This window comes from Lepisosteus platostomus, chromosome 15 (genome assembly GCF_059453375.1).
Source record: "Lepisosteus platostomus isolate fLepPlt1 chromosome 15, fLepPlt1.hap1, whole genome shotgun sequence".
NCBI classification, from domain to species: domain Eukaryota; kingdom Metazoa; phylum Chordata; class Actinopteri; order Semionotiformes; family Lepisosteidae; genus Lepisosteus; species Lepisosteus platostomus.
The window spans coordinates 24,052,334-24,078,902 of NC_142625.1; the positions used below are offsets into that span (position 1 = coordinate 24,052,334).

A 26,569-nucleotide genomic window follows, 5' to 3' on the forward strand; every position below is an offset into this window, starting at 1 on the left:
CAGGATCTGAACACAGGACCCCAGAGCTGCAAAGCAGCGATGCTGATCACTGTGCCATTGTGCAACCCAGCGCTCATCAAACAAGCAAATATCTACTCACAGATACAGGGTGTCAATATGTACAGTACATCCGGCACTATACAGTATACCCTCTTAAAATGATGAAATCACCACATACAGGAAGGCTTAGAGATAAATGCAATCCTGAGGTTTACTATCATTTTTGCCTGAGCAATGTCCCTGAGCAGACAGAGTCCAGCCATCTGTGAGGAAGTTATCTTGTTCATGTGTCCACCCTTTACAATTAAGGAGGGTATTAATATTGTCCGCTAAATCGTGTTGGGTTACCTATTTGAAGAGGTGCTTATTCTGATTTTGGTAAAGGCTGCACTCACACATCTTTACATTAATTAGCAACAAGCCTGTACTCCAAGCTGATACATGAGAAGATAACACTCCTCTGTTGGACAGCTTTGCTAGTAAAAAGAGGACATATCCGGGGTTTGTACTCATAGAACTTCATCATCAATGACTGGTACATATTCTAAAAGGGGACAAGACACTGAACTGTTCGAGGATGCAAAGATCTGTGCATCCTAACATCCTAATCACTTTACTCAATACAGGGTCGTCTATCCTAACAGGCAACAGGCACAAGGAAGGGTACACCCTAGATGGGACGCCAGTCCTTTGCCGTGCAGAAACACAGACAAAAACCACACACACTCACACTAGGGTCACTTTCCCCAGAGGCCAATTAACCTACCAGTATGTTTTTGGCATGTGGGAGGAAAACCCACACAAACACAGGGAGAACTAACAAACCCCACACAGTGAGGCAGCACTGTGCAAAGACAGTAGTGAATATATGGATTGCCGTACAGGAGACAGACCAATACTGAGTCAATGTACAGGGTATTTTCAAACTTTTGAACAGTACCCAGACTCTTATTAAATGGCACTAGGAAAAGGGAAACTAATATTTTCTGATTAAAAGGATCGTTGTGCACATCTTTCACAAGCAGACTTTCACAATACATAAAAGGGATATTACAACGTATGCCACTGACACAGGTAGCACCAAGGGTTTGGGGAAACCAGAGTAATGAGCTTTAGACTCCTGCAAAGAAAGTATGTGATTGAAGTACAATTTATATAGTGTTTTAAGAAGTCGGAGGAAAATATGAGGAGGCTAATGTATAGATGGAAATTCAAATGCTGTATAATTTGGTGTATTCATGTAAGACAAGTGAGTGTGGGATGAGGAGGAACATGTAAATGTTGAGTTGGAGAGTGGGAGTGTTTCTGACTGAATATAGTCTTTTAAGATTTAAGAATATAAGTTTTTGGTCTGTGAAAGTGATATTGACATTGGTACAGTAGATCTTGCTAAGTGGAACAGTAGATCTTGGTAAGTGGGTAACAATGTTTTAACAGATGTTTGCAGATTAACATTGAAGCAAAATAATTAGTGCATGCTAATCAATGTACTCCTTTCACCAAAAGAAAGACAAAGGGCCAAATTAGGGTAGAAAAAAAAAACATATATTAATATACTGCAGTGTGCACACATTAAGAAAAAACACAGACATTATTTCTGGACACACAAGAATGCTTGTGCCCATGTAGCAAAGCAAATCAACTTTTAGTGCCAGAAGAAGAGACATTACCTGTATCATGGAGTCTGATCCCTTTCTGTCAGTGATTTTAGGAAGTCTGGTTGTAGCTGTCTGGACCACTCGGTTTTAAAATGAATTTGTACTCGTCGTACTTTTAGGCCATACTGTACTACTTGATAACACTTGAAAAGGCAGATATCCTAACACTACAATGTTATTCAAGCCCTCAAAGGTCCTTTGTGGTTATTCTGTAAGTTTTGAGGAACACAAAAAGGTTAATTTCCTGCTGAAAAACAGGAAGAAGAAATGCCAATTTTGACTGTAGAGCTTTTATCAGGTGAGAAGGTGAGAAGGTGACGTGTGCTTCTTCTGTGTTCAATGTGGAATTAACCTTAATGTGTTCCTTAATGTCCCTGCAGTGAATGCACAGTGATGCAGTTCCCTACTCGAACATGTAAGTTTAATACCTAGATGTCAACACCACATCCATAAGCATGTTAGGGTGCATGATTCAGAGTGCCTGAACTGTACAGTGTAAAGTATTTGGAGTTAAGCAAATATAGACTAATTGCGAGGTACCAAGGCTCCATGAATGCATCAACAGGACATGCTTATCATTGGACTTGCAGACGGTCATGACATTACAAACATATTCAACACACCTACATTTGAACAAAACATAAATTAAGTTTTTAAAATACCCAGCCTGCCTTCTGATGACAAATAAAATGTAGATTTTACAGTGTGATGGACACAGGTCTGGTTCTGGGGTGATTCCCCATCTCCCTGCACCAATCTGATTTCAGCAAAAATGAAAGAAACTGGAAAATACCAAATGTTTTCACTTCTGACTTCAGTTTCAAGCTGGGCTCAGTCTGGCGTCTTTAGCTATTCCCTAGTCTGTGCGAAGCAAGGATGTAACCTTTTTCAGCAGAGCCAGAGGAAAGTAATGATAGCTCAATGCCTTTGTGTTACAAATCCAAAAAGATGTGAACCAATTATTGTACAGTTTACATCCAAACTTCACCCTGGCACTACATCCAAGGATGCTCTGCTGAAAGCAACGATCTTTACAGCTCCTGTTGTCTCTTGCTGCTTCAGAGCACATTATTCTGGCGAGATGATTGTCATGCAGATGCAAATAGTAGCACATTTCTTGAATGGAGAAAGTCCTAAAGTGCTTCTTGCAAAGTTTTCAAATATACAGTAGTATCGTACAACTTAAGTAACTAGAATATAACAGCAAAATAGTACTATATCCAGCATTCAATTGTTAATTCCGTCTCAAACTCTGAACTGCATGCACCTTCACTGTTCGAACCTTAGCAACTCCTGATACAGAGTTCAAAGAAGACGGAGAAGGAAATGTCCCAGATGAGATCTCTGGCATCATGACTTATTAAAGAAAATAAATCCCAGGGTAATCTTCAAAATATTGTGTTGTTTCAAAACTGAAGCACAGAAGATGTTTACTTTTTGGGACTGCGGCTGCAAAACAAAACAATTGAAGGTTGTCTTAGAGCAATGCAGGTAGCTATGTAGTTGCAAACACAATACACACCCCCACACGCAGTTGCATATACGAGACGTGCTGAGATTCTCTCGTGAGCCAAATATGACAGGCAGCTGTCTAAGTTTCATGCTTAAATTTCATTTTTTCTATGTAAATATACATATATGATTATCATATTAATTATTAGATATGTATTATGATATCATATACTCATATTATCTTATAACAATGTGATTATTATGAATTAGTCATTGATATATTTAATAGATCTTATATTCATATAAGATCATATTTTATATAAATTAAGTTTCTGCCTCTTTCAAGGTCACTCCTGTTGAAGGCAATTGGAAGTAAATTTAAAACTATTCAATCTGTGCTCAGATTTCTCATCAGAAACCACCCAGAAGGCTTGGTTTGCACCATGAAAATGTGTGTTTTGTGCCTGCGTCCATGATTTGTGATACAATCAGTGTGTTCCCTAAAAAGACATTTCTAAATAGTTGAATGTCACACTGGAAAGGTGTCACATCCAGCTGCTGTATGGCAGAATGCTCTTGCAGCTGAGTCTCTTGCAACCTGCAGATGAGTGCTGATGGGTAATGTATCAGGAACTACAGTGCTGGATGTGCTAGAAGTAAGTTTTCCATAATGCTTCCTATCTCATAAATCATTTTGTTGTCTTCATCGTTGTTACCTACTGTAAAAAGAAAGGGAACTAGACCTGAAACAAAGGCAAAGGCCCAGACTCCGATCCACTAGAGGGCAGACTTATATTTGCAAAAGAACTGTGTGCAGGTGTAGAGTTTGCAGTCCAGCTCATGTTCACTCAGGGGCTGAAAGCTTATCAGAAATCCTGGTACTGCGGTGATACTGTGGAATAGCTGAACTACCCTATATCTATCAATTAAATTACATTTCATGGCACAAAATACAACAGAGTTACAAAGTTACAAAGAAACATGCAAACAAGAGAACATAACAGTGTGCTCCCCCTGGGTCTAAAATTATACCAGGTAACGCATGTTCGATTCTTCAAAATCAGAAATTCTTCGGTTGGTTTGGAATTCAAGGGAAACACTATTTGCAAAACAAAACATAATCAGTTATGTTACATTAGATACATAGCACCTGTATTTGTACAGAAAACAGTGCTTGGCTGTATTTGTTGCCATAATAGTACACTTGCCCTTATTAAAGCTTAAATGCACATTATTTTATAACTGTAGGTGCAGCACATTGGAACAGGTAAAACTAGAATTACCAGCTCAGAGCACAGAAGGCCTTAACAATGGGTACAGCCAATGGCAATAAAAGGGTTTATATTTCAGCGCTATTCTTAGCCTGCCTGACATTGCAATACCGGAGAGACAATGAGAATGATTTGTCAAATACTGAATGTTACATGCACACCTAGACAACTCGACTGGAGAATATGATTTTCTATTTTCGGCATACTGAACCCGCATTTATATAAAAATTTCAAATCCGAAAAGTTCGGGAATTTTAATTTACCTAAAGACGTTTTTACTCATCTTGCAAGACTTTTCTCAGTCCCTCAACATTGTGGTCAGTAAAAAGGTTTACAGACATCCTTAGTCTGTTCCCGATACATATACTGCATGGTTGTGATTAGAAATAAAAAACTAGGCATGTTAAGATCTCTGTGGTTTGAAATAATATTCAGGACTAAACGGATAAACATAGCAAATATAACAAGAATGCTTGCTTATTGCTTATTTTTGACGACAAGAGGGTCAAACCTTCTCCAAATAAGCTCTTTATAGGCTACAAAACGCACTATGGAATTTTTAAGTTGTGGTAAGTTTAAATCATTGATAACTGTCCTGTGCTGTCCTATGCTAAATAGAAAGTCATTGGGTGGCTTTCTTTTATTTATTTACTTCTTTTCTTCTGAACATTGGAATCAGCTGTTTCCATACCCTAAAAAGGGCCCACAAGCAAAACAATCCATAAAAATGATATTGCATGGTCTTGTCATTTTTGCCCAGAGCTCCAGTGTCTTCCCAGCTCCCAGAGACATGCCAGCTGGATTAACTGGGGTCTCTGAACTGTATCTGTCTGTGAGTCCACTCGTGGGCTGCAGTCCAACCTTGTGTCCTGTGCTTTCCTGCTGGGCTCCAGGGCACTATGACCCTGGAGAAATGGATAGACTGCTGCCACTGAAAATGAGGTGCAGGACCTTGCTCAATTACTAAAGCAGTTGAACACCCACTTCTTCTTTCGTTTTTTCTTAAGAGAAAGAAATCTCATTCATATTGTCATTGAAGCTGAACGAGAAAAGCCAAACCACAGCGTTCATGTGTGGTGCAGCATTTACTGTCGGTTTCTGGGATGTAGTCAATGCGCCCTCTACTGGCTGTGGAACAGAAGTGAGCTCTCTTATCTGAGTGCGCAGCCGTGCTCTCTCTCACTCACCTCTCCGGTGTTTAGCCTTGTTCATTATCACTGGGAGATCTGCTCTGCGTCAGGGAGGCATTCATTTTCACCTTTCTTGGAAACCTGCTGTGCGAAACTGTAGATTCAAAATCACAACATGCAGTCAAAATAATGTTCAATGTGTAGAGCAGTCTTTGCTCCAGCTAATCCTTATAATAGTGATCCTCAGCACCTGGGTAAATTAATCAATTAAGGATTAGTTCAGCAATTAGTTTATTGAACTGTTTAAAATCCTGTAATGGCATGGAACAGAAGAGTTGCCTTTCCCTGAGGATACAAGAGTGTTATTATGAATTAATGCCTTGCAATCCTTTGCTTGTATAACAAATAAACCGCAACACACATTCGTTAGTTGGCTTGTCCATAAATTTAAGGTCTTGCCAAAAATACTTTATAAAAACTGCAATTGGATATGTTATAACAACTCACTCATCCTATGTGACACTGGTGACAGTGTTCATGCACAGTTAATTTTGTCCATAAATTCTGCAAATTCTGTTTGTGTGTGTATGTTGAGTTTTCATAGAAACAGACTGTTATAGTCTCGGCACCTCATGGGACCCCTGTAACTGAATTCTCCCATGGAAGGACACCAGTCTTTTGGTATAGTGGAATTCACTGCTGTTGGAGGAGGATCTGTGAGATGGGGGAGGAGCTCTGTGTTGGAGGAGTAGCTGAGTATTGGGGAAGGAGCTGTGTGGTGGGGGAGGGGCTATGTATCCAGAGGGAGGAGCTGAGCAATGGGAGAGAGGCTGAGTATTGGGGAAGGAGCTGTGTGGTGGGGGAGGAGCTGTGGGTTGGAGGAGGGGCTATGTATCCAGATGGAGGAGCTGAGCAATGGAAGAGAAGCTGAGTGTTGGGGGAGGAGCTGTGTGGAGGGAGAGGACCTGTAGGTTGGAGGAGGGGCTATGTATCCAGATGGAGGAGCTGAGCAGTGGGAGAGAAGCTGAGTATTGGGGGAGGAGCTGTGTGGTGGGGGTGGAGCTGTAGGTAGGAGTAGGAGCTGTGTATTGGAGAAGGAACTGAGCTTTGTTGGGGAGGAGCTGAATATTGTCGGTGGAGGAGACAAGGGTTAGGGGAGGAGCTAAAAGCTGAAGAAAAAAGCTGTTGGTGCTTGAGGATGCGAGACACCTGATAGATGGTCAGGGTTTTCTTGCACAGTTTGAGCTCTGTGATCACGGGTTCGAGACAGAAATTCCCAAGCAGTGGAGCACACTGTGCACCACAGAGGATAGGGTTGGATTAACTGACCAGCGTTCTCTTGTCTCTCAGCAAACACAGAGACCCCTGGCACTTGTAGGCATGGAGTACTGCCAGAAGAGGGACATGCCTCTCCTGTAATCGGCAGTGCAGGACTGCATTGCTTGTGACGTGTTAAATCATGACTGTCTCGCAGGTGGGTGGGTCGGAGGAGCCCGCCCACATTTCCTCATTCTCCCTCAATCTCAATGTGTGCAGTTGCATGGATTGTGGCACCTTAAGATCCACACAATTGGCATGCCAAATCGGGTGAGATCAAATGCTGAATTATTTTAAAAATAGTAATAAAAAAGCAAATCACCGGAAGGATTATGAGCCGACACACCAATCATGTGCAAAACAGCACTGAGAATTTGTGCCGTCAGTGAAGTATAAAGTCGCCCCCTGTGAATACATTTGGTTTGGTAATTGGAAATAAAAAGAAAAAACCAGTTCCGCCTAGTTTCGCCTTTCACAGTCAGCCTACACCAAAAGAGCCTGATGAATATTTAAACAGCTGCAGTGCACATACCCTGAAAATGAGGAATTGATAGCAAGAGAGAGACAATACAGGCAGCACTAAAATGACTGTCAGTGTTGAAAGATGTCAAGCATGTAGAGGGCCCCCATAAGTCAATTGATACCACATTATTAGCTGTTATGGTTAACAAACAATTAGATAGCCATTAGTGTGAAGCTTTTTGATCATGAACTCAGTGTCTGATAATGTGACTGCTGTTAACTGATACAGTATTTCCCTTTCCTGTTAAGATGAAATGCTGCTCTTAGATACGGCCGTGACTAGCAGCACAACTGACTGAATTCACCTCAAGTGTGTCTGGGCCTCTGTCACTCAGAGAGCCAGATGAGCTTCTTCATTCTTGCTTTGGAAACCACAATAACAAAGTAACAGAGAACCTGTTCCTGCATTTGCTGCCATACAGAGGAATTTCTCCCAGGTTTTCTGAGAACGCAAGACTCCTAGAGCTTATGAAAAGTGAAGTATACTCTACTTAAGAAAACAATTATCATGCATACATTTTTACAGGAATCAAACACTGTTGGAATCTTTGAATTATATCATATCAAAAATACAATACATATACATACACAGACCAGATTCACTGAGGGCCAGCAGGTTTTCTACAGCAGGTCACTTTACTTCATCAAGTGCTGAATTTCTTTAAAAAATTTTAAACTGGTCAGGATAAGTGAACGATCCTGTAAACATTAGCCAAATATTGGAAACCCCTGTATGTCAAATGAGGCTTTCTCTGGGGGCTCAGACCGACCTAAACAGATTTGATTTGTGCTTGAAACCAAATCTCAGACATTAATTCCACAGAATGAAGAATATTAATCTATTCCACTGTTTCATCAGCATAACTGTGTTCAGTGTTCATTATAACTTGACGTAGGATCTGGGATTAGATCCATTCAGACCACTATAACAATTGTATCGCATAAATTACATTTTTTAACTACTATTTTTGTAAATAGATGCTGAATTATTTATACAGTTCAGAGTGTCTTTTATTAATGTGCTATTGTGAGTGTATGTTTGCATGCTGCCTGTTTTATTGAACATGTAAGCGTCTGTGTATTAAAACAGAACAGGGAAGGAAGGAGGGACATATCAACATGTATATGTCAATTTAAGACACATAACCTTCCTGGGACAGAATAACCTACAGACCTCAAAACTAAATACTGGTGGAAGCAGTGGAACGTGTAGTTCAAGCCCACAAACCATTGCTCTGATCACCACCTCAGCCAAAGGCTATGCTGCAAGAACAATTTAAATAAGAATAAAGAATTCAGGGCCTAGCAGGATACATGTCACGCCCTGTTCAAGAAGGGCATGGTTCTCATAGTGGTCCAGCTATTTAAGTTATTCTGTGGAGGGATTTTTAAAATTCTGGTCCCGTGCACATGTGCTTATACAGACATAAGGACACTGGTCTGTGCACAACAGGACAAGCTCCAGTCACCTGTGGGTGTGGAAAGCACCGAGGTTTCCATGACAATATTTTGAACTAGAGCAAAGTCTGCTGCTGTGTGGAGGGCTTGTCTGGGAGTTATTTAGGACACCTGTAGATATGGCAGCACAAGGGTTAATTCACCATGTGATTGTCCTTGGAAGGAATAAAAAAAGACTGTGTCCTTCAGCAGCTTACCTTTAACAGAACAAATATTATCTCTGCATGAGAAAATGTGGACTAAGTACTTCCAACAGCCTTCTTATCGGGGTCGATTTCCAGTATTTGGTAACCTATAGGAAATCCCTCTTCAGCAATTTGGACTGCACAAACAGCCGCGTCTACAGAAAGACTCTTAAAATTAAACAAGGTCTGTATGAAACACATCCCCGTATCTAGGGATCTGCTGTATAGAACGGGGCGGGAGTTGTCAATCAAGACTAATTATGATAACCCATGCAGGAACTCGGAGTGGAGGCATATTTGTGCAAACATAAGTCTGAAAATGCTTTCACTGGCACAGAGCCGACCCTTGCAAACCACAGAACAAGTTATTGCCCCCTTCTTGCATTCAGTCTTCTTCGGATCAGCTAACTTGCCTTATCAATAGTTCTCATGATGCAGTTATATCACCTTGGGCAAACACTTGGGCAGTGTGTACACCACTTAGCGAGAGCAAATAGCCCAGGTGTTTGACAGAGCCCCAGAAATTGTTTTCGCGGAGCCTGCAATCTTTCCTCATATTTCGGCGTTCTCATTAATCAAGCGAGGCGACAGGCGTGTGCGAGTCCGCGTGATGGCGGACAACCCTTCTGCCTGTTTGTGCTGGCGGGAGGCGTGGCTCCTCTTTAACGTTTGCGGAGTGGAGTGAATCTGTGCCATCGGGGGAAAAGAGTTTCCCTCGTACTGTTTAAACAGATTAAAAAATGGGAAAAGGGCTCCTGAGTGGCTTAACCAGTTGAGGCACTCTTCAGGCTGCTTGTTGAGCCTCTAAACCAGACACAGCCCAGAGCTATGCTGCCAGCTGACTGTTCCCAGGACTCCTGTAGGTGACACACATGACTGCCCGAGTGGCACTGGGTCAGGAAAGGCTTGACTTGGTCCCTGGGTCTGGTGGGCCAGTTGTGAGCATGCAGTGGTGTCAGTGAGAGCAGCACTGACCTCCCCCCAGTGCTAAATCTCCCCTCTGTGTACTGCTGGATTTACAGTCTGAGAAGCGGTGGCTCTGATGTGATCCGAGGGGATTTGTGGAGTTAAGCAACAACCAGTTAATCCTGATTAATAATCACTGATTTACGCTGACTAACAATCACCAATTCTCGAGAGCATAAAAAATAAACAATTAATCGTGATCAATAATTACCGATTAATCCCGATTAACTAGCACTGATTCTCAAGAGCATGGAAGGAAAATGATTAATCTTGATCACCGATTAATCTTGATATACAATGGCTGATGAATTGTGATTAACAATCACTGATTCCACAGTTTAAAAGAGAAGGGGAAAGATGTGGAAATGTGGAATACAACGATCAGAATGAAGTGCACAATGAATGGGAGCCCCCAACAGTGGCTGTTGGTGACCCAAAACCAGATGCCAATGCTTCACTCCTCATAGCAGGTCCATCTCTCGCAGATCTGACTCCACTACCTTTGCTAGGAGATAATTGGCAAAAGTGTGTCCCTTACCTTCCTTAAGCTCAGCTGGGCCTCTTTTCCTCTTCCTCATGTTCTCTTTTCTCTTTGGAGAGCTAGTGTCTTCAGAGAGCATTTCCTGGTTGCTTTCAGAATCGTACGTGATCGTCATCTACATGAACGCAACACATATAGCTGATAAGGCACTTAGAACAGCATTTCCATCTGCAGAAGCTGCAGGTACCACGTGCTTTTTTATGTCAATCACTGAGAAATTAGAATGAATGCAAAGGGCAGTGGTGATTGAGTTCATGATTTGTAACATTATTTGAGGGTTGTGTTTGCAGACTCACAAGCCCAGCTTACAGTGCAGGGGAGTTCTGTGAAATCTTTACAAAGACCCATTCCTAGAAAATACTCCAGTTACTAGAATTCTAGGAGAAGCTGACATTGTTTCAAGCAGACGTGTTCTCAACCACCCTTCAGCATTTCAAAACTAACTCAAGATGAGTCATAAAGGTCGCTTACAAGCTATGTTGTGTTACACCCCCAGCACATATGCACACATAAAATGGATACTTAAAAAAAAATGTTTTAAGACTCTCTGCTCTCTGAGGTTTACTGCTGTCCTGGTCTGGAGAGAATGAGACGTGTGGATGCATACATCTGCCACGCCCACTTCTAGAGCCATACTGTATGTCATTTCCCATGGTGGCAGATCCACAGAGCACTACAGCAAAGCGAGTGCCAGCTGGCTGTGGGAGTGGCACATCTCTCTGACAAGACCGCAAGGCTGCAAGCTGGAAAACCAAGAGAGCCTTGGCAGACTGATCTCAACTTCACACTAGCGGCTACACACACTGGCCACTGACGTACCCTGGCTTGAAAATCCTACGCAGCTCTATAAAAAAAGATATCTTGTCATCAGAGTCGACGTTACTTGTAATTACGATTTTCCCACAGTAATTCAAGCCGCTCTCATGTAAAATTCAAAACATGACTGTCATTCTGAATATGTTTAACATTCGCACAATCTCTCCGGGCCTGCGGAATGATTAAGTGATCGAGGCTGGAGTGAGATTACTGCGATGCTAACCTCACTGTCTGAAGAATCGTGGTCCTCTGATTCTGTTTTCAGGGCCTCCAGGACAACCACTGCAAAGACAGATTCATGACTACCACCAGGTATCAGTAAACTGGAGTTTTTTCTTATTGGCATATAGAGCTGATCTTGCCGCAACCTTAATGTTCTGTGAGATCAAATAAAAACTGAACAAGTGGACTGACAGCTCTCAAGATGTGTAGCATATTGCTTAGACCCTGGATTAATAACTGTATTATAAGAACTTGAAACATTATGAAACCATGAAAGACAAATTTTACTAAATATCAAAGGCATAAGGTAATGCTTACGGAAGTAAAAAAATAATAAAATGAAATGTATTCTGTGCCAGAACAAAAAAAAATTAAATGCAATTTGTGCCAAAATACCACAAATATGAAAAACTGAAATAAAAAAAGAACTGCCAGTTTCAAAGATACAGCAAACTTAAAATACAGATTACAGAATGCGTGCAAGAAATATCGTATTAAAAAAAGATCTTTGGAAGGCCAACATGTTATGGCTTTAAACACTGCAAAAGATACATTAACATTTGCACAATATGCAGAATTGTGTACCTGGACAAAGTGAAAGTCCTAAGCTTTTCTGTTCATTTGGTGAAAATTTAATGGATATTATGGGACTTGTCTCCTCCTTTTCTTTTTCTTTTTCTTCAGCTTCATCCTGGAAGCAAATTACCAGATCAATTTCTGAATTAAAACAAGGTACACCATCACTGCCATGATCATGTGTCGATCAAACCTAAGGAATCCAGGGCTGTTTGACATCTTCACTTTGTAATGTGGTTGCACTCGTAAAATGAAGAAGAAAAGAGAAGAGAGCATGAATGAGGAGCTCACCCTGCAGTATGTGTGGGTCCTAATGCCCCAGTATAGGGACAGGGACACTATACTGTAAAAGGGCGCCGTGCTTTGGATGAGACATAAATTCAAAGCCCTGCCTCTCTGTGCATTTCTCAAAAAGAGTAGGGGTGTTCCCCCCGTATCCTGGCCAAATGCCCCCCCTGGTCTTTACCAATCATAGCCTCCTAATAATCCCCATCTATGACCTGGCTTAATTACTGTGTTCTCCTCCCCACTGAGAGCTGGTGTGTTGGGAGCGTACTGTGTGCACTGTGGCTGCCGTCGCATCACCCAGGTGGTTCTGCACATTGGTAGTGGAGGGGATCCCCATTACCTGTAAAGCACTTCGAGTGGAGTGTCCAGAACAGCGCTATAGAAGTGTGAGATTCAGTATTATTATATTAAGAGTTCACAGGGTTACTCACTGATTGCTCAGCTGTTTTTCCCTGCTCTTCCTGTGGGGGGCAGTGGTCTGCCACAGGGGACTGAGCTTGATCTGAGCTGGAGGAGCCGTGGGTGGGCAGCGGAGGATCTGCCGCAGAGGGCTGTGCGTCCTTCGGGCTCCCGCCAGAGGGGCCGTCGCTCTCCGCCTGGGAGTCGACCTCCTCCGGCGGCTCCTCGGCCGTCTTGCTGAGCTGCCGGAACTTCCCGCGCTCCGACAGGTCCAGAGGCTTGTCCAGGGTTTTTTGGCAAGGGCTGACCAGCTTTCCCAGTTTCTGATCGAGGCTGGCCCTGGCTTTCCCCCCCTCCCTCGGGCTGCTCTCCGCCGGCGGGAGTTTGTTCAGAGAGCTGGCCGAGGCCCGGTACAGAGCCGCCTTCCCGTCGTACCAGCAGAACTCCGGCTCGGGCTTCTTCCCCAGCAGGCTCCGGGGGCTGGGGTCCAGGTGGTTGTCCTTCATGTACACCAGGTTGCCGAAGAGGTCGATCACCGGTACGCCGCTGTCCAGCGCCTCCCGAGCGCGGAACCAGTCCGGCGGGCCCCCCGCGGGCCAGCTGTAAGCCAGGTGCTGGCCCTTGTCCACGACGTGTGGCCGGAACGGCACGGGCGCGTGAACCTGGTGGAGCGGCTTCGCGCCCGGAGCGGCCCTCCTGGTCGCCGCCGGGGGCGAGCGCGACTTCCCCCGCACTTCCACTCTCTTCGCCCTGCAGGGGGCGATAAACACATGCCGTCTCCTTAGTCGCATTCAGAGCATTCTCGATTGGACTCAAAGCGCTGAAAATCCTTGCTTCGTCACAGCCTACCAAATAATAACACACATCCTATCTATATACAGAAATCTAGATGCACAAGAATCCTCCTGTCTAGATCCACCAGCTAAAGTAGCTCTTTCAGGAGCACTGTACGATATCAACACAGCGGATGGACAGCCAAGGCACCCTCCCAATTCTCTCACCTCTTCTCGATCCCTGGACTGCCCTGGGAACTACTCCTCTCCTCTCTCGAACCCGGAGACACCACAGCTATGGTGCTGTGCAGTGTATTGGACATCCTCTGGGCGTGGTGCAGTGACAGGACAAACAGGGACAGTCAGGCTGAGATGGTTGTTAAGGACGGAGTTGTGTGCAGCTTTGCCTACTGTTCCTAAAGGAGCCCACAGGCCTTTTCTTGTCTGAAACCTCACTTGTGTTCCTACTGAATGCATTTAACTGAACTGAACATTGGAACTGAATGCATCTAATAGAAAAAAAAGATTACACCATCAGAGATATATGTTTCAAGGAATTTATTTAATTTAGTGTTGTATAAAGGATACAAAAGAAAGTACAGCCATCTAATTCTTAATAACTAATCTTTTTCTGAAGAATTTATATGAACCTGATTTTCTGCTTAGAATAACAGCTAATGTGTGATGCATTTTTACAACATCTGAACAAGACAAACAATACTATGAAAACCATGAAATACTTACATGAGTGTCTTGTCCATTCCAGTTAAGCAGCTTTCTGAGAGGATGGGCACCATCTACAAAATTGAAACAAAAATGGACGGATTTTAGAAAACCGTAGTCCAAAGAGTATGTTAACAGAGGGCTTTGTAGATTTGTTTAAATTATCTGTACAAACAATATTGTATCAGTGCTAGCAATGTATGTTCTTTTATTGTTTTGTAATACTTGTTATGTGATAATATTATGTAATTTACAAACCTGTGGATAATTCTAAATATTTAAAAGAGGGATCATTTCTTAGATCTGACATGTTGTGTATTAAGCTCTGTCATATACCGGAACAGTTCCTGATAAATATTTGTTCCTTCCTTGTTTTAATGTGGTTAAAAAAATGAATCATGCCGTTGCTAACTCATGTGTAAGCACACAATCTAGGTGATCCTTGAGCACTTCCTTCAAGGAACATCCCTTAAAGACACTTTAAGGGATGTTCCTTGAAGGAAGTGCTCAAGGATCATCTAGATTTCTGTTTTTCGAAAGCCTTAGGGTATCCTGCCCGGAAAAAAATGGAAAGATCACACATACCGTCACCAGCCGATTGTCGACTTTGCTCGGGGTTCCTGGAGATGGGCTGTCCCGGAAGAGCGCCCTCTGTTGTCTGCTTCACAGAGGTGAGCGGAGGCAGCACGGCCGCAGATTCTGGTGACAGGTTGGCGTCTGGGGTGGACGCGGTGGAACATTTGCCGTTCTGTTCGCTGTTGAGACACAGATAATAACGACTAGACCTAAAAAAATCAGACAACCTAACAGGCAGCCCCGGGCCTGCAGGTGTTCCTGGTTGGACCCCTGGACCAGAATTTCCCAATCTGTGTCCCAGTATGGTGACTGGGCGCACTGTGAGACATACAGACAATACAGATTCAGGTCCAGGCAACCTGGCCATCAAAGATCCTGTAGCACGGACTGTAAGAATTCCTTTAACCTATCCTGGACTTATTTCACTCAGGGCTTGGACGATGTGGTCTCCCTGAAGTTCCATCTTGTTTCAGCTGGTGAAGCAGTTTTTTTTCTCACTTCTCTACCTGAAATAGTCAGGCTGCTGGTGCAGAGTTGCTGCTGCACATTATTCGGGCGGGTAGATGAAGTGGGTCACCTGATGTATAAGTGCATGTGTGCCATCTGTGTGACTGTGACACAGTCATGTAAAAATCCAGCAGGGACTTACTGCAGCACACTTTGTTGGGGGAGGGGCAAGACCTTTTCTAGCACACTTAGTTGGGGAGGGGGGGGACTTACTTCAGCATACTTTGCAGGTTCTTGACCTCTTCCAGGAGCCTCTTGTTTTCCTTCTTCAGCATGGTCATCTCATTCACTGTGGACAAGGACAACAGGTGCTGGAAAGTGAGCCAGGCAACTTTTCACAGGGTTTCTCTCTCACAGCAACACCTTTCACTCAGGCACGGGGCACAGCGCCAGGAAAGGAATGTTTGTCACCAAGCACGGTTCATCTCATTCCCCTGGCTGTTGGATTGCAATGGTTGTATTATCGTGTTTTGTAAGTTTTAACAGTGCACTTTTAGTAGAGCAATTCTATTGCCTTGCCAATACTTCAAGCTGGGATTCTTTGACTACAAACTACCTTACAGAGAGAGAAAAAGGAATAATTTTCTTGTTATTATTTTTATATGTAGTTGCCAATTATTTATCTGGAGTTTCACACTAATCTAAAGGTTCAGTGGTCCTGTACCAACTGGTGGAGTCACACATCCTTCACTGATGGCAAGCCTGCACAAGAACAGGAAACTACAGGGGTCACAGCTTTGTCCAATCTTTTCCATATCCATGAGAGCCCTGGCCAGCTACTTCCAGCTCTGATCTAACTGGGCCTCGAGATGCTACAGTAGGCTACTGACCACAGCTTGAACTCACAACATCTGGATCATAGAGCTCAACCTGTGCTCAGAACAGGTGCCTTTACTGGCTGATCCCTGAGCAGAACGTTCTGTTCGTTTAGTTTAGGTGCTGTAAATAATACTGTAAGACTAATGTGTAATCATGGCTTTGAAATGCATCAAACTGCCACCTTACCAGCTTGTTACTTTAGGGACTACATGAAAGAACAGGAATCTACCTGAAATGACAACTGTACCTAAAATGGAGATGTGCTGCAGACTCTGCATTTGAGATGTTTCATATTCATGCTGCTTCTTTTTGGCAACATCCTGAGTGACTGTACATCTGTCGCACAGACCTGCTCGTAACCTGGAAGAGTTGCAAGGCAGATGAGTCAGTCTCGAACATTTTTAGCAAAGAAGTGGAATGCACAAGTGCAGGCAAACACACCCATTTGCATGGGTGTCTTTGTGAGGACTTCTATCAATTCTCATTCTACATTTATTTATAATCACACTCCACCCAAATGAAATTCCAGACAGAGGTGAAAATAGACCTTAAACAATTATTTTTGGCACTTTTATGTTAAGAATATGCTTAGGACATTCTCTCAGCCCAGTCCCCTTCATTGACAAGAACACAGTATATACCCATACACTTTTGTCATCTAACAAGATATATTTTGCAAGAGAGTGGAGGATTCATACCAAAACACCAACTTGGGCAAAGGTAAAGACAGAACTTAAAAATGCAATTTAAACTATGACCGTGTGAATAATTGAGAACTGAAATAAGAAGACTCACCTATTTTCCAAGAGCTTCACGTTTTCATTGAGTATCTTCTGCTGCTCTCGTAACTGCTGGTTCTTGGTGAACAATTCATCCATTCTTTGTGCATCACTGCTTACCCAATAAATAGATTATTAGATTATTAAATTATTGATATGTTTATGACTACTGAAACAGCATCTGATAATCAAAGTATTTTCAAGTAAGGAAGCAAAGAATTTCCTCAGAATTGTAATAAATAGTATAACTTTTAGCTCCCAAGCCAGTATCTTGACAGGCACAGTTTTTGTAACCCAGATCTGTGCAAATGGGATGAACAGGCCTAATTCCCTTTATTCATTACTGTAGGTGAAACCATATGGTGTAACCTAACAGAATGAACTAAGCCAACATTAGGGCAAGGGCTCAAGCAAAAAGATGAAGAAAAAGGCACAACCAGGCATGCACCACATGGTAGTTTCCATAATGTGAATGTGTTGCCCTTCCGAAATACATAAAGTTCACCACTTTCATTTTGTAGGGAGGTTGTCGCTTTTGTGAAGATTCTAGGACTACAGAAAAATTCTACTGTTACTATAATCACAAACTGTTTAAAGGCAAGATTGTATTTGATTTGAAAAACGTCTAGAAAAAAATGACTTAAATAGTCCAACCCATGTACCAGCCATCCTCTCTATGCAAACCTGATTCTAAAACCCCATGCCTCTTTTACTGAAATGGATTTTACCCATTCAGAAGATGCATGCCCTGCACACTGCCCTCTTGCCTTGGAGGACTAATGCAGCTGTGCCAGCTGATTTGGAACCATAGCTGAGGTATTTAGATGCAGTGTCAAGGTACTGTGGAGCTGTACCTCCCTACACTGAACTGAAAGAACTTGGCTGCTCCCTTAAGAGAGTGCATTAAGGTGAAGGTGTGGTATACTGACTCCTCCAGCACACCTCACCTTAATGAAGGGTAAATTGAGGCAGCTCTTACATTATCCTTGCACACAATATGGAATAACTCATTTCATTACACAGAGGTCTCAGGACTTACCAGCATTTTTCCTTATTGAGCTCTGTCACTTTTTCTTGCCAGGCTAGTGAACGATAAAAAACAGTTAGTATAGACATGCAGTGATGGCACTTCAGATACCAGTTAGAAGAAGGTGGTTCATGAACAGCATCACATCAAACCCAGAAGTAATACAAGGCAGATAGTCACCAGAGTCACTCTTGAGAAACTGACAATGGCAAAATGGGATGCCTATCTCCTCATTGGTACCAGAAGTACATCAAACACTGGTCCTTAACATTATAAATTCCATGTCTCAAACTACCCGAGCCAGCCACTAGCATAAGTGTTCTAATAAAGCTTGGAGATTTTTATGTGTAAAATATTTTCATTGCTATGGTCCTTTATAAAAGATATGAAACCAGGAAAGAGTCAAAGGGGGTACCTCTTATCTCTTTGTCATGTAAGTCTCGAAGCTTGTTCAGCACATCATCGAAGTTCTCTGCTGCCATGTCTAAAAACCACTTATAGGGTCTCAGCAGTGTTTATTCTGCAGATGCCTGCTGGTTCCTAAATCGCACAAAAAATAAAACGATTTACAATATTCGAAAAGGTTTACAATCCAAGGAAGCTTCGCTCTACGAGAAACAGTAGATTATTGTTGTTTCTAGTAAAACTTTGCTTTTCTTTTGCACAACTGGTTTGATTTCTGCTTTAACATGTTCTTTCCATCTCAGCTCACACAAATGATTCCTCATCCTGCCAGCCGCTCCTTGAACCTGCACACCCACAGAGGTTTCATCATTTGAGCTTGATATGAGCCCCTCAGCTCCTTATAGGAGAGTCAGTGCCTGATGATGTCTCTCCCTGACATCACTGCAAGCCCACAGGCACCTGGGAAGTCACAACAGTTGCTGTTTTGCCAAGACTGACTAAGTCCTGTACTGCCCCTGAAGACATTTTGCTCTGCCAATTGTGCAACACTACTTGTTTCTTACTACATTTATTCAGGGAATTAAGTTTTCAAGCCCTGGAAAGTCCTGCAATAAAACTAGAGCTTGCACTTATATTGCCAAGCCTCTGTCCACCCAGAAAATAATTCTAATATGGGTTTCCACTCCTGCCTTCTTCATTAGCCCTAGAATATGAATGCACATCCCTGTCTTTTTAAAGAGCAGTTTTGTCGTCCAAAACTTGTACCTGCAAGTGTATAACCGCTCCAAAGAAAGCTGAACCCATATCAGGCTGGAATTAACTGAACCAGCCTTTCTAGTTTCTGGGAAAGTGCCTAAGGCTGACTTTTTTTGGAGCAGAAAGGAGTGGTTTTTATTTTCACAGCTACTTTCGGAAGTGGAAAATGGACCTTTTTCAAGTACAAGAAGAAAGTCAGGCTGCATGACACAAATGGTTGATTTCTAAAGGTGTAAAAAGAAAGGTGATCATTTAAAAAGAAAATCAACTTTGAAGCAAACTGTAAATCTAAAATCTAAAACTAAAATCCCCAGACTCTTTTCAGCTGGCACTGTTGAAGAAGCACATGTAGAAAGAGGAGATATGGAGGTGTCTCTGAAGAATGTATGTGATCTATCTATGTAGGGGAAGCTGCCTGAAACATGTTGCTGTAGTTTTTGAACAAAAAACACTTACGGCAATATTATTTGCAAGTTAACAGTATTTCTTATACATTAATAGTAAGTTGTTTTATCATGTATACCAAAGTGAGTCAGCCCAGAAAATGTCTTTCTTTCTGCAGAGAGATGATACACAGCTTTAAATATACATTTAGGATCATTTCATTAGTATTAAATTTACATGCAGACATCAAAATTTAAAAAAAATTAAAACAGACTTGGTCAATCACTAGGTAACCTTAATGGGCGACATCCTAATTGCTGAACTGTCATGCTACAGCTTCGGTTTGAGCTTTTATATACAGTGGTGAAGGCGATGGAAACCACAAAGCAAAGCAATAAAGGCAGTTTTTTTATTCAGTGGTTTCTGCAGTTTTTCACAGCAATGTTTAAACTGCAGAAATGTCCTTTGCAGAGGTTTCCCAGTCGGTTTGTCACAGTCCTCCATGCTTTACCCTTATTTTGGTGCTTCAGGTCTTTGAACTGTGTCCCTACCACAGTATAAAAGTGTTGGTTTACCAACAGGCGTGGCTGGAGCATACTATGCCTTAAATGGTGTCCTTCTGAGTTTTTAATGAATTTCTGCAATGCTTATTCTTTTAGTGAAAACCTTCACTCAAGGGGTGTCAAAGATGTAGACAGGAAGCTGCTTGGACTGGCTGTTCCTGAGTTAGCTGTCCAGATGACAGTGCCGCACTCACGCTGTGTTCACCTAGAGCTGTTACCAACTCTTCAATAAATCCTTTTGGAGCTCTTTGTATGTAAAACGGTGGGTGGCTACTTGCGTGATACACACTTACACTGGAGGAAAGTCTGCCTTCCTCACTATATTTGCACTGGTTAGAGGAAATGAGCCTTAGCCAAACTGGTTCAAAGCTTAGTGCTTTGTTAGCAAAGATGGGATGAAAAGAAAAGGGGAAGCATTACATACAATGATCATGCACTCTGAAAAGTGCTGTATAAAATATAGGTTATTAAGGTTAAAATTGGGATGAACATCAGAAAAAAAAAGTTTGGTTGAGAAATCCCAAAAAGAGGTTTCTTTCCTTCTCCTGTCATCATACTTTCTGAGTCATATAAGATACCTGACACTGTTAACAAGTTTACAAGTGGGGAGAGTTGTGTTCTGTGTTTCCCCTAAAGAAACAGGCATTGTTCAGAAAATAGTGGTGCTACAGCCAATACAAAAGCATGTTTTCTGCCTATAGTATGCATGTCTTTGCCTCTGACTCCATGTGTATGATGCATAGGGCACTGTAACATCACTAACATTTTTAAATTTCCAAATGTGATAAAGCAGACTTTCTGAGGGTGTGAGCCTCTTGATTTGTATTTAAACGTCAGCCGCTTTTAACAAGTTAGGATATGTTAAATGTCTGTATCAAACGCTCCAAACAAGAAACTGCATGTTCTTACTAGATTAGTAGTCTGCCGAGTGCTGAGCTATAGGCGTTAAACCCCTCCTACAAATTGGTAGCTGAAGCCTTGTAACGAGAGACTAGCATTTGAATCCTCATTGCAGTGACTGGGCATTCAGTGCCTAATCTTACCCGGTGTGCATGCCACAGTTTCTTCAACTTGTCATCTTTCTGCACAGGCTCTCAGGTTAAACTACACATCATTGAAGAGAAATTTGATCATTTGTCAAGAGTATTGTAATGACTGCAGAACATCCCTCTCTTTAAGGGATAAAACCAATTAGTGTACCCTTTCTGCATGTCCTCTAACAGTGTCAGTAGATTAGGATCCTACTTACCCATAGTGCTATTAAGAAAAAAATGACTTGCAATTCTTATCTGCATGCATGCTGTTTCAATTAGGTAATAAAAAAGCAGCTCATAGCGAATGAGAATTTATTCTTTCAAAAGACGTGTAAATTCAATATAGAGATTGCCAGTGAAGTCATCTCCCTTTAGCTACAATTTATGCAAATCCTCACAACACAACAGGATGTGTGAATTTGATCCATCTGACCCACTTGATAATAATAATGTTTCTTTATTAGCCCTATACAATTTCTTGCATTAGGAATGCGTCTTTTCGCAGACCCCAGCTTTTCTCCATAGAGACACAGACACAGAGACAGGGAGAGAAGCTTGGGGTCAGAGCGCAGGGTCAGCCATTGTACGGCGCCCCTGGAGCAGTTGGGGTTAAGGGCCTTGCTCAGGGGCCCAACGGAGTAGGATTCCTCTGCCGGCCGCGGGATTTGAACCGGCAACCTTCCAGTCACAGGCGCAGATCCTGGGCCACAGAGCCACCGCTCCGCCCTTATCATTCTATCATTCTAATAATGAGTACATTATCATTCTAATAATGAGTACACCTGTACACATTATTAGAAGCCTGAGTGTAACCCTTCACTCAGCATCAGTCATAGAAAAGCTCAACAAGAAAGTAACATTAACAGGAGGTGTGAAACTGTGTTCCTAAGTAACATTAACAGGAGGTGTGAAACTGTGTTCCTGCCTAACTGGCACACCATTCAGTTGTACACTATGCATTACCCAACACAAAGGCGGTGTCCAGACATGTAGAAACGTGGCTCGAGCTCTGGACCTGTAGCAGGAAGGCTATTGGTTCTCATACATTACAACACCCTTCTCTATGAATACAGTAGGTTAAAATGAGAAATTCTTCACATGAAGGGATAAATTGAATATATAAAAGGAATTCTGGAAATGTGCAACTTCCTCAGCCTTCAAATGCATGTTGGTATTTTTTTAAAAGTACTGATGTGGACTGTCTCCTGCTCAGCTGGATCCTGAGACGTGCTCACTGTAAAATCCCTGTGGAAAAGCTCTCTGGGGTCAGCCTGGTCTGTGATGACTGATATATTCAATTAGTATTTTCCTATCTGAACTAGACACAGTCCTCACTAATCCAGCTGTGCCTGCATTCCATACCTCAGCAGCACACATACAATCGGAAATTCTCTTTGGGCTACATTTGAGGAAATGTTTAATATTTATTTCTTCAGTAAGACAAATGGAATTACGGCCCATGTAACACCAAGCTCTTGCAATATTAAACAGCTAAGATAGTAAATTGAGTGCTAATATTGTTTATGTTTAACTTGCACTTTGTTTATAGCACAAAGCTTATTTTACTTTGAATTAGGTGCATGCTTTGTGTAATAATTCTTACCAGTTAGTTTACTCTTATGCTGTTGCTGCATCCTAGCCTGAAGGAGACCTTTTCCACTTATTGTTCTACGATTCTGTTTTATTGTTACAGGGCCACACCTTCAAACATACCTGAAACCAAACATGTTTCATTTTTAGTAAATAACCGACTGATACATGATATTGATGTGTCTCTCTACATTGTGACAAGAGCTGACCATGTGAATCATTCTAATGTGAGTAAGATTCTTTAATTTCAGACTAGCAAGCAATTTGGCCATTAATGAGCAAGTATTTATTTATTACATATTGATTATTTTCTCGGGACAGTTTCATCAGCCTTTATTACACTGTTGTTGCTTTTAAAACATTCTTTAGCAGATTCCTGGAACTAACCAGGTTTATTGCTTATTGAAATGTTTATGGATGAATATGTTTTTTAAAATATTAAGACAGTTTCCTCTTTCCCCAGCTAATTTTAAACTCCTTTAAACAATATGCGTGGAATGTGGCTCGCCACACTACATAGTAGTGACGCACTACACTGTGAATAAAAGCTGTATGAGAAAGGGACTGTGGCTGTATGATGGGATCTGCTGCAGCACCGAAACCTGAGGACAAGTAATTGAAATGCACCTTTCATTGCAGAATGGTCTGCAGCAACGTAGGACAGAACATTGTGGCGCAGGTTCTCCTCCTCTTATATGCACTGCACTGCCACAATTCAGGATACCATGGGAACAAATAATGTTTTGTGGAGCCTGAAAGCCAGTGGCGCTGGAGTAGGAGGATAGGTGGGGAATCCGTGAGACCTAGCTCTTAGTGAGCAAAATATTATTTTATTCCCTAAATCTTGGGCATTTCAAATCTTGCTAAACTAATAACCGACATAATCCTAAGCTTCACTACCTATAGACTCCTTGTTTGGAACCAAGGAAATTACATCCTCATTATGACATTTTAACATCAGAAGAAAATAACCACCTTCCACCTCCCATAAAAGCCAGGCAGTTCTTTTCATCCTGCAGGGTCAAATTTATGTCTTTTTTTTTGAGAAGGCAGTGCTACTGCTATAGGCACTATTGCATCATGCCTCATATAAAGACAACCAGCTTTCCAGCTAAGCAGATAGCATCATGGCAACATTATAAAGCGTGTCATACAAACATTTTTTGCAATGTTGCCACACATAAAATAGAATGTTAACAACACTGCTGCATTGTCAGCTTGGACCTTTGCTGTGTTCTGAAAATATTGTGTAGGAAACAAGCCCAAGAAACATTTTCCAAACACATTTGCATAACATATTATCATATATTAAGTGTTGTAATATGGGTAAAATATTATGTCTGAATATGTGACAGAACATTTTCTTCTCTTTTTGAAGGTTTCCAAACCTCAAACCTGTAACATCAGCAAAATGAGATGAGAACCCACCAAGGACAATCATGTATCATGCTGTTAGTGGTCTGGACCAGGTGCAGAATTTCCAGTCTAAACCCCAAGTGGGGTGACTGGTGAAGGAGGTGCCGTAGGGGGTGCGCGTCATTACTTAGACATTAAAGACCCTATGGGAGTGTTCATAAAAACAAAAATGATGTTTTTATGAATGATGGCTGTGTGTCACCTGGGTTGGGGTGGGGTTGCACTTCAGTGACCTCAGTCCTCCCCTTGTGAAAAGCACTTTGGGATCCACTGGGACGAAGGGCGCTATGTAAAAGCAAGGGATTATTATTAAACATAGCCTCTCTATAAGCAATGTGCTATTTTGTTTTTATTGAAAAGGGGGCTTCAGTCCTGTACGTGCTGAAATGGACATGGGCTTCGTTCTTAAAGGATACACCCCACTAAGTTTTTACTGATAACTTGTTCATCAATTGTTTTATTGATTTTATATCTCGAATTTCCAATGAACCATGATGCACCTGATGCAGCAGTGAGTCTTGACAAAATTCCAGGACTGAATTCTGTGAGTACTGTCATGACATGTCTATACATTGTATCAGTTTTACCACAATGGCATTCAGAGTTGCCTTTCCCATAGAAAGCGTCCACCTATCTGTTAATCTCTTTTTAAGCCTGGCTAGACCTTCTTGAACGGCCCTCAAAAGTTAAACGCCACACATCATTTACCCATTATTAAACCCTAAAACAGCATATGGTTTCTAGAGTGCAAGTGTTCACAAGATCACAGTCAAAACCCATTGTTTCTTTCTGGCTTTCTTAAATATAGAATTATTGATGCCATGATTCTTCAGTGAATCAGCCATTTTCTTTGACGTTTTTGTCTTTTTTGTCAAGAAAGATGGTTTCTGCTTGAAATGCCTGGGGTTTCTAATTCAAGATTCATAACTGTGTCAGATGCTGAGTTAGTTCAGTCTAAAGTCTTAAGAACAATGTAAATATGAAAACCCATCCAATCTCAAAACATCTGTCACTAAAAATATTCTTATTTAGATAAGTGCATTATATTTGTATGGGTGAATAATTAACTGAAACAATCTGAGAGAAGTAGCTTGCTTAAGGGCAAAACTGTATTACCCCACCCAGGGTCAGAGCCATAACCATCCAGTCATGAATCCTGTGCCCAAACCATTACTTCACGCAGCTACTAACAAAAACACACTTTTCTAACTTTCCAGGGCTCTAGAGTCAAACAATCGGAGATGTCATTTTTGTAAAAAAAAAAATTTAAAGATTATCCTCTCTCACTACAGGACAGTGCAAGTCTTCAAAGTTTCAGTTTTTTGGTCTTATTAGCCCTTTATCACTGTGAAGGATACCATCTGTTACTAAATTAGAGTTTGGGGCATCTATCAGAATGGTTTGATCTTTCCTTGTGGAGGTCTGTGTCCAAATGTCTAAACCCCACTGTTTTCCTAACAGCAACACAGTTCAGAGTTTAGGTCCATGTGAGCTTTCTACTTGCTGTCAGACTGGACTGGTCTACTCCAGGAGAGGGGAAGAAAATAAATATGGCTCACTTACCTGACAGTTCTCCCCTTGGTTAGTTTTTTCCAAAATTCTGGTCCACTCCTCCATTCATTTTTAAAGAAGACGAAAAGAAAGGCCCGGAGAACCTTAAAAGATCCACAGACTCACAGTCACACACCCAAGCAGCTCCGTGTGTCTCTGAGAACCTGTCAGAGCAGTTTGGCCTCAGTGCGGCACACAACTGGAACTGAGGCAGAGCCTGTTCAAAGTAACTTTACCAGTTCTGCAGTAATCTTAAAAAACTGGCAAAACAGGATTCGTGACACCAGCAAATCCAAATAGCTCATTTCACTTCCACCCTTGGAAAAAGAGCAAAAAAACTATTCAAACAGTTTTCAAGGTCTGAATCGGGGCCCTGGGAAGTTGTTTGGTTACGGGAGTTTCAAACGTAAATTCGGTCTGCACGAGGACTTTGAACGTGTCACGTTTCTCAATCCAGAAACATTTTGGGTGCTTAGAAAGTTAGTTAGCATATTCACACAAGTCATAAAATAACATGCACTGCGGACAAAGAAATTTGGCACACACACATATACAGTACCTTTTAATGAACATCAACAGCCAAGAGTGGAAACATCACCACTCTACAAGGGACAAGCTGCACGTTCCTAGTGTATAAAACTGGTGGACACTATGATTGTAGTGCCTTCAAAAGTGCACTGCCACTGACCATGTGCTTTGCACGGTTTCACAAGTATCAGTGCAGAATTCCATTGCCCCTCTGCACAGTTCTCATAGTGAAAATTGATTAAACTAACAACATTTCTAAGCAGCTTACAGTATATACCAGAGATCTCCAGCCTTGGTCCTGGGAAGCCCAAATCCAGAGGGTTTTGTAGGCTACCAT

General features: G+C 41.9%; 1 protein-coding gene across 4 annotated transcripts; it reads right to left on the minus strand.

The window, feature by feature from the left end:
- Positions 1-1,523: 1,523 nt before the first annotated feature.
- Positions 1,524-25,918, minus strand: rbbp8nl (RBBP8 N-terminal like). 4 transcript variants are annotated; one of them, XM_088607650.1, is made up of 16 exons: positions 25,717-25,918; positions 24,356-24,438; positions 18,421-18,545; positions 18,018-18,060; positions 16,995-17,090; positions 16,429-16,559; positions 15,594-15,669; positions 14,883-15,052; positions 14,319-14,371; positions 13,803-13,900; positions 12,834-13,551; positions 12,124-12,229; positions 11,540-11,598; positions 10,498-10,615; positions 5,569-5,665; positions 1,524-3,107 (listed from the first exon to the last, which is right to left on the minus strand). In XM_088607650.1, the coding sequence occupies exons 3-15, from the start codon at positions 18,485-18,487 to the stop codon at positions 5,580-5,582; spliced, it is 1,821 nt and encodes a 606-aa protein (XP_088463776.1). In that variant the 5' UTR covers positions 18,488-18,545; positions 24,356-24,438; positions 25,717-25,918; the 3' UTR covers positions 1,524-3,107; positions 5,569-5,579. The 4 variants fall into 4 exon arrangements, with proteins under 4 accessions (XP_088463776.1, XP_088463775.1, XP_088463778.1 ...); XM_088607649.1 differs by lacking the exon at positions 24,356-24,438 and having other exon boundaries at positions 25,717-25,917; XM_088607652.1 differs by lacking the exon at positions 24,356-24,438 and having other exon boundaries at positions 16,447-16,559; positions 25,717-25,914.
- Positions 25,919-26,569: the final 651 nt, after the last annotated feature.

Coding starts and splice junctions, on each gene's coding strand:
- rbbp8nl (XM_088607650.1), bottom strand. CDS start 18,487: ATGGCAGCAGAGAACTTCGATGATGTGCTGAACAAGCTTCGAGACTTA. Junction 15,670..16,428: donor AGGTACAGTTGTCATTTCAG/GTAGATTCCTGT, acceptor CCTTGTCCACAG/TGAATGAGATGACCATGCTG. Junction 13,901..14,318: donor GGAATGGACAAGACACTCAT/GTAAGTATTTCA, acceptor CACCACGCCCAG/AGGATGTCCAATACACTGCA.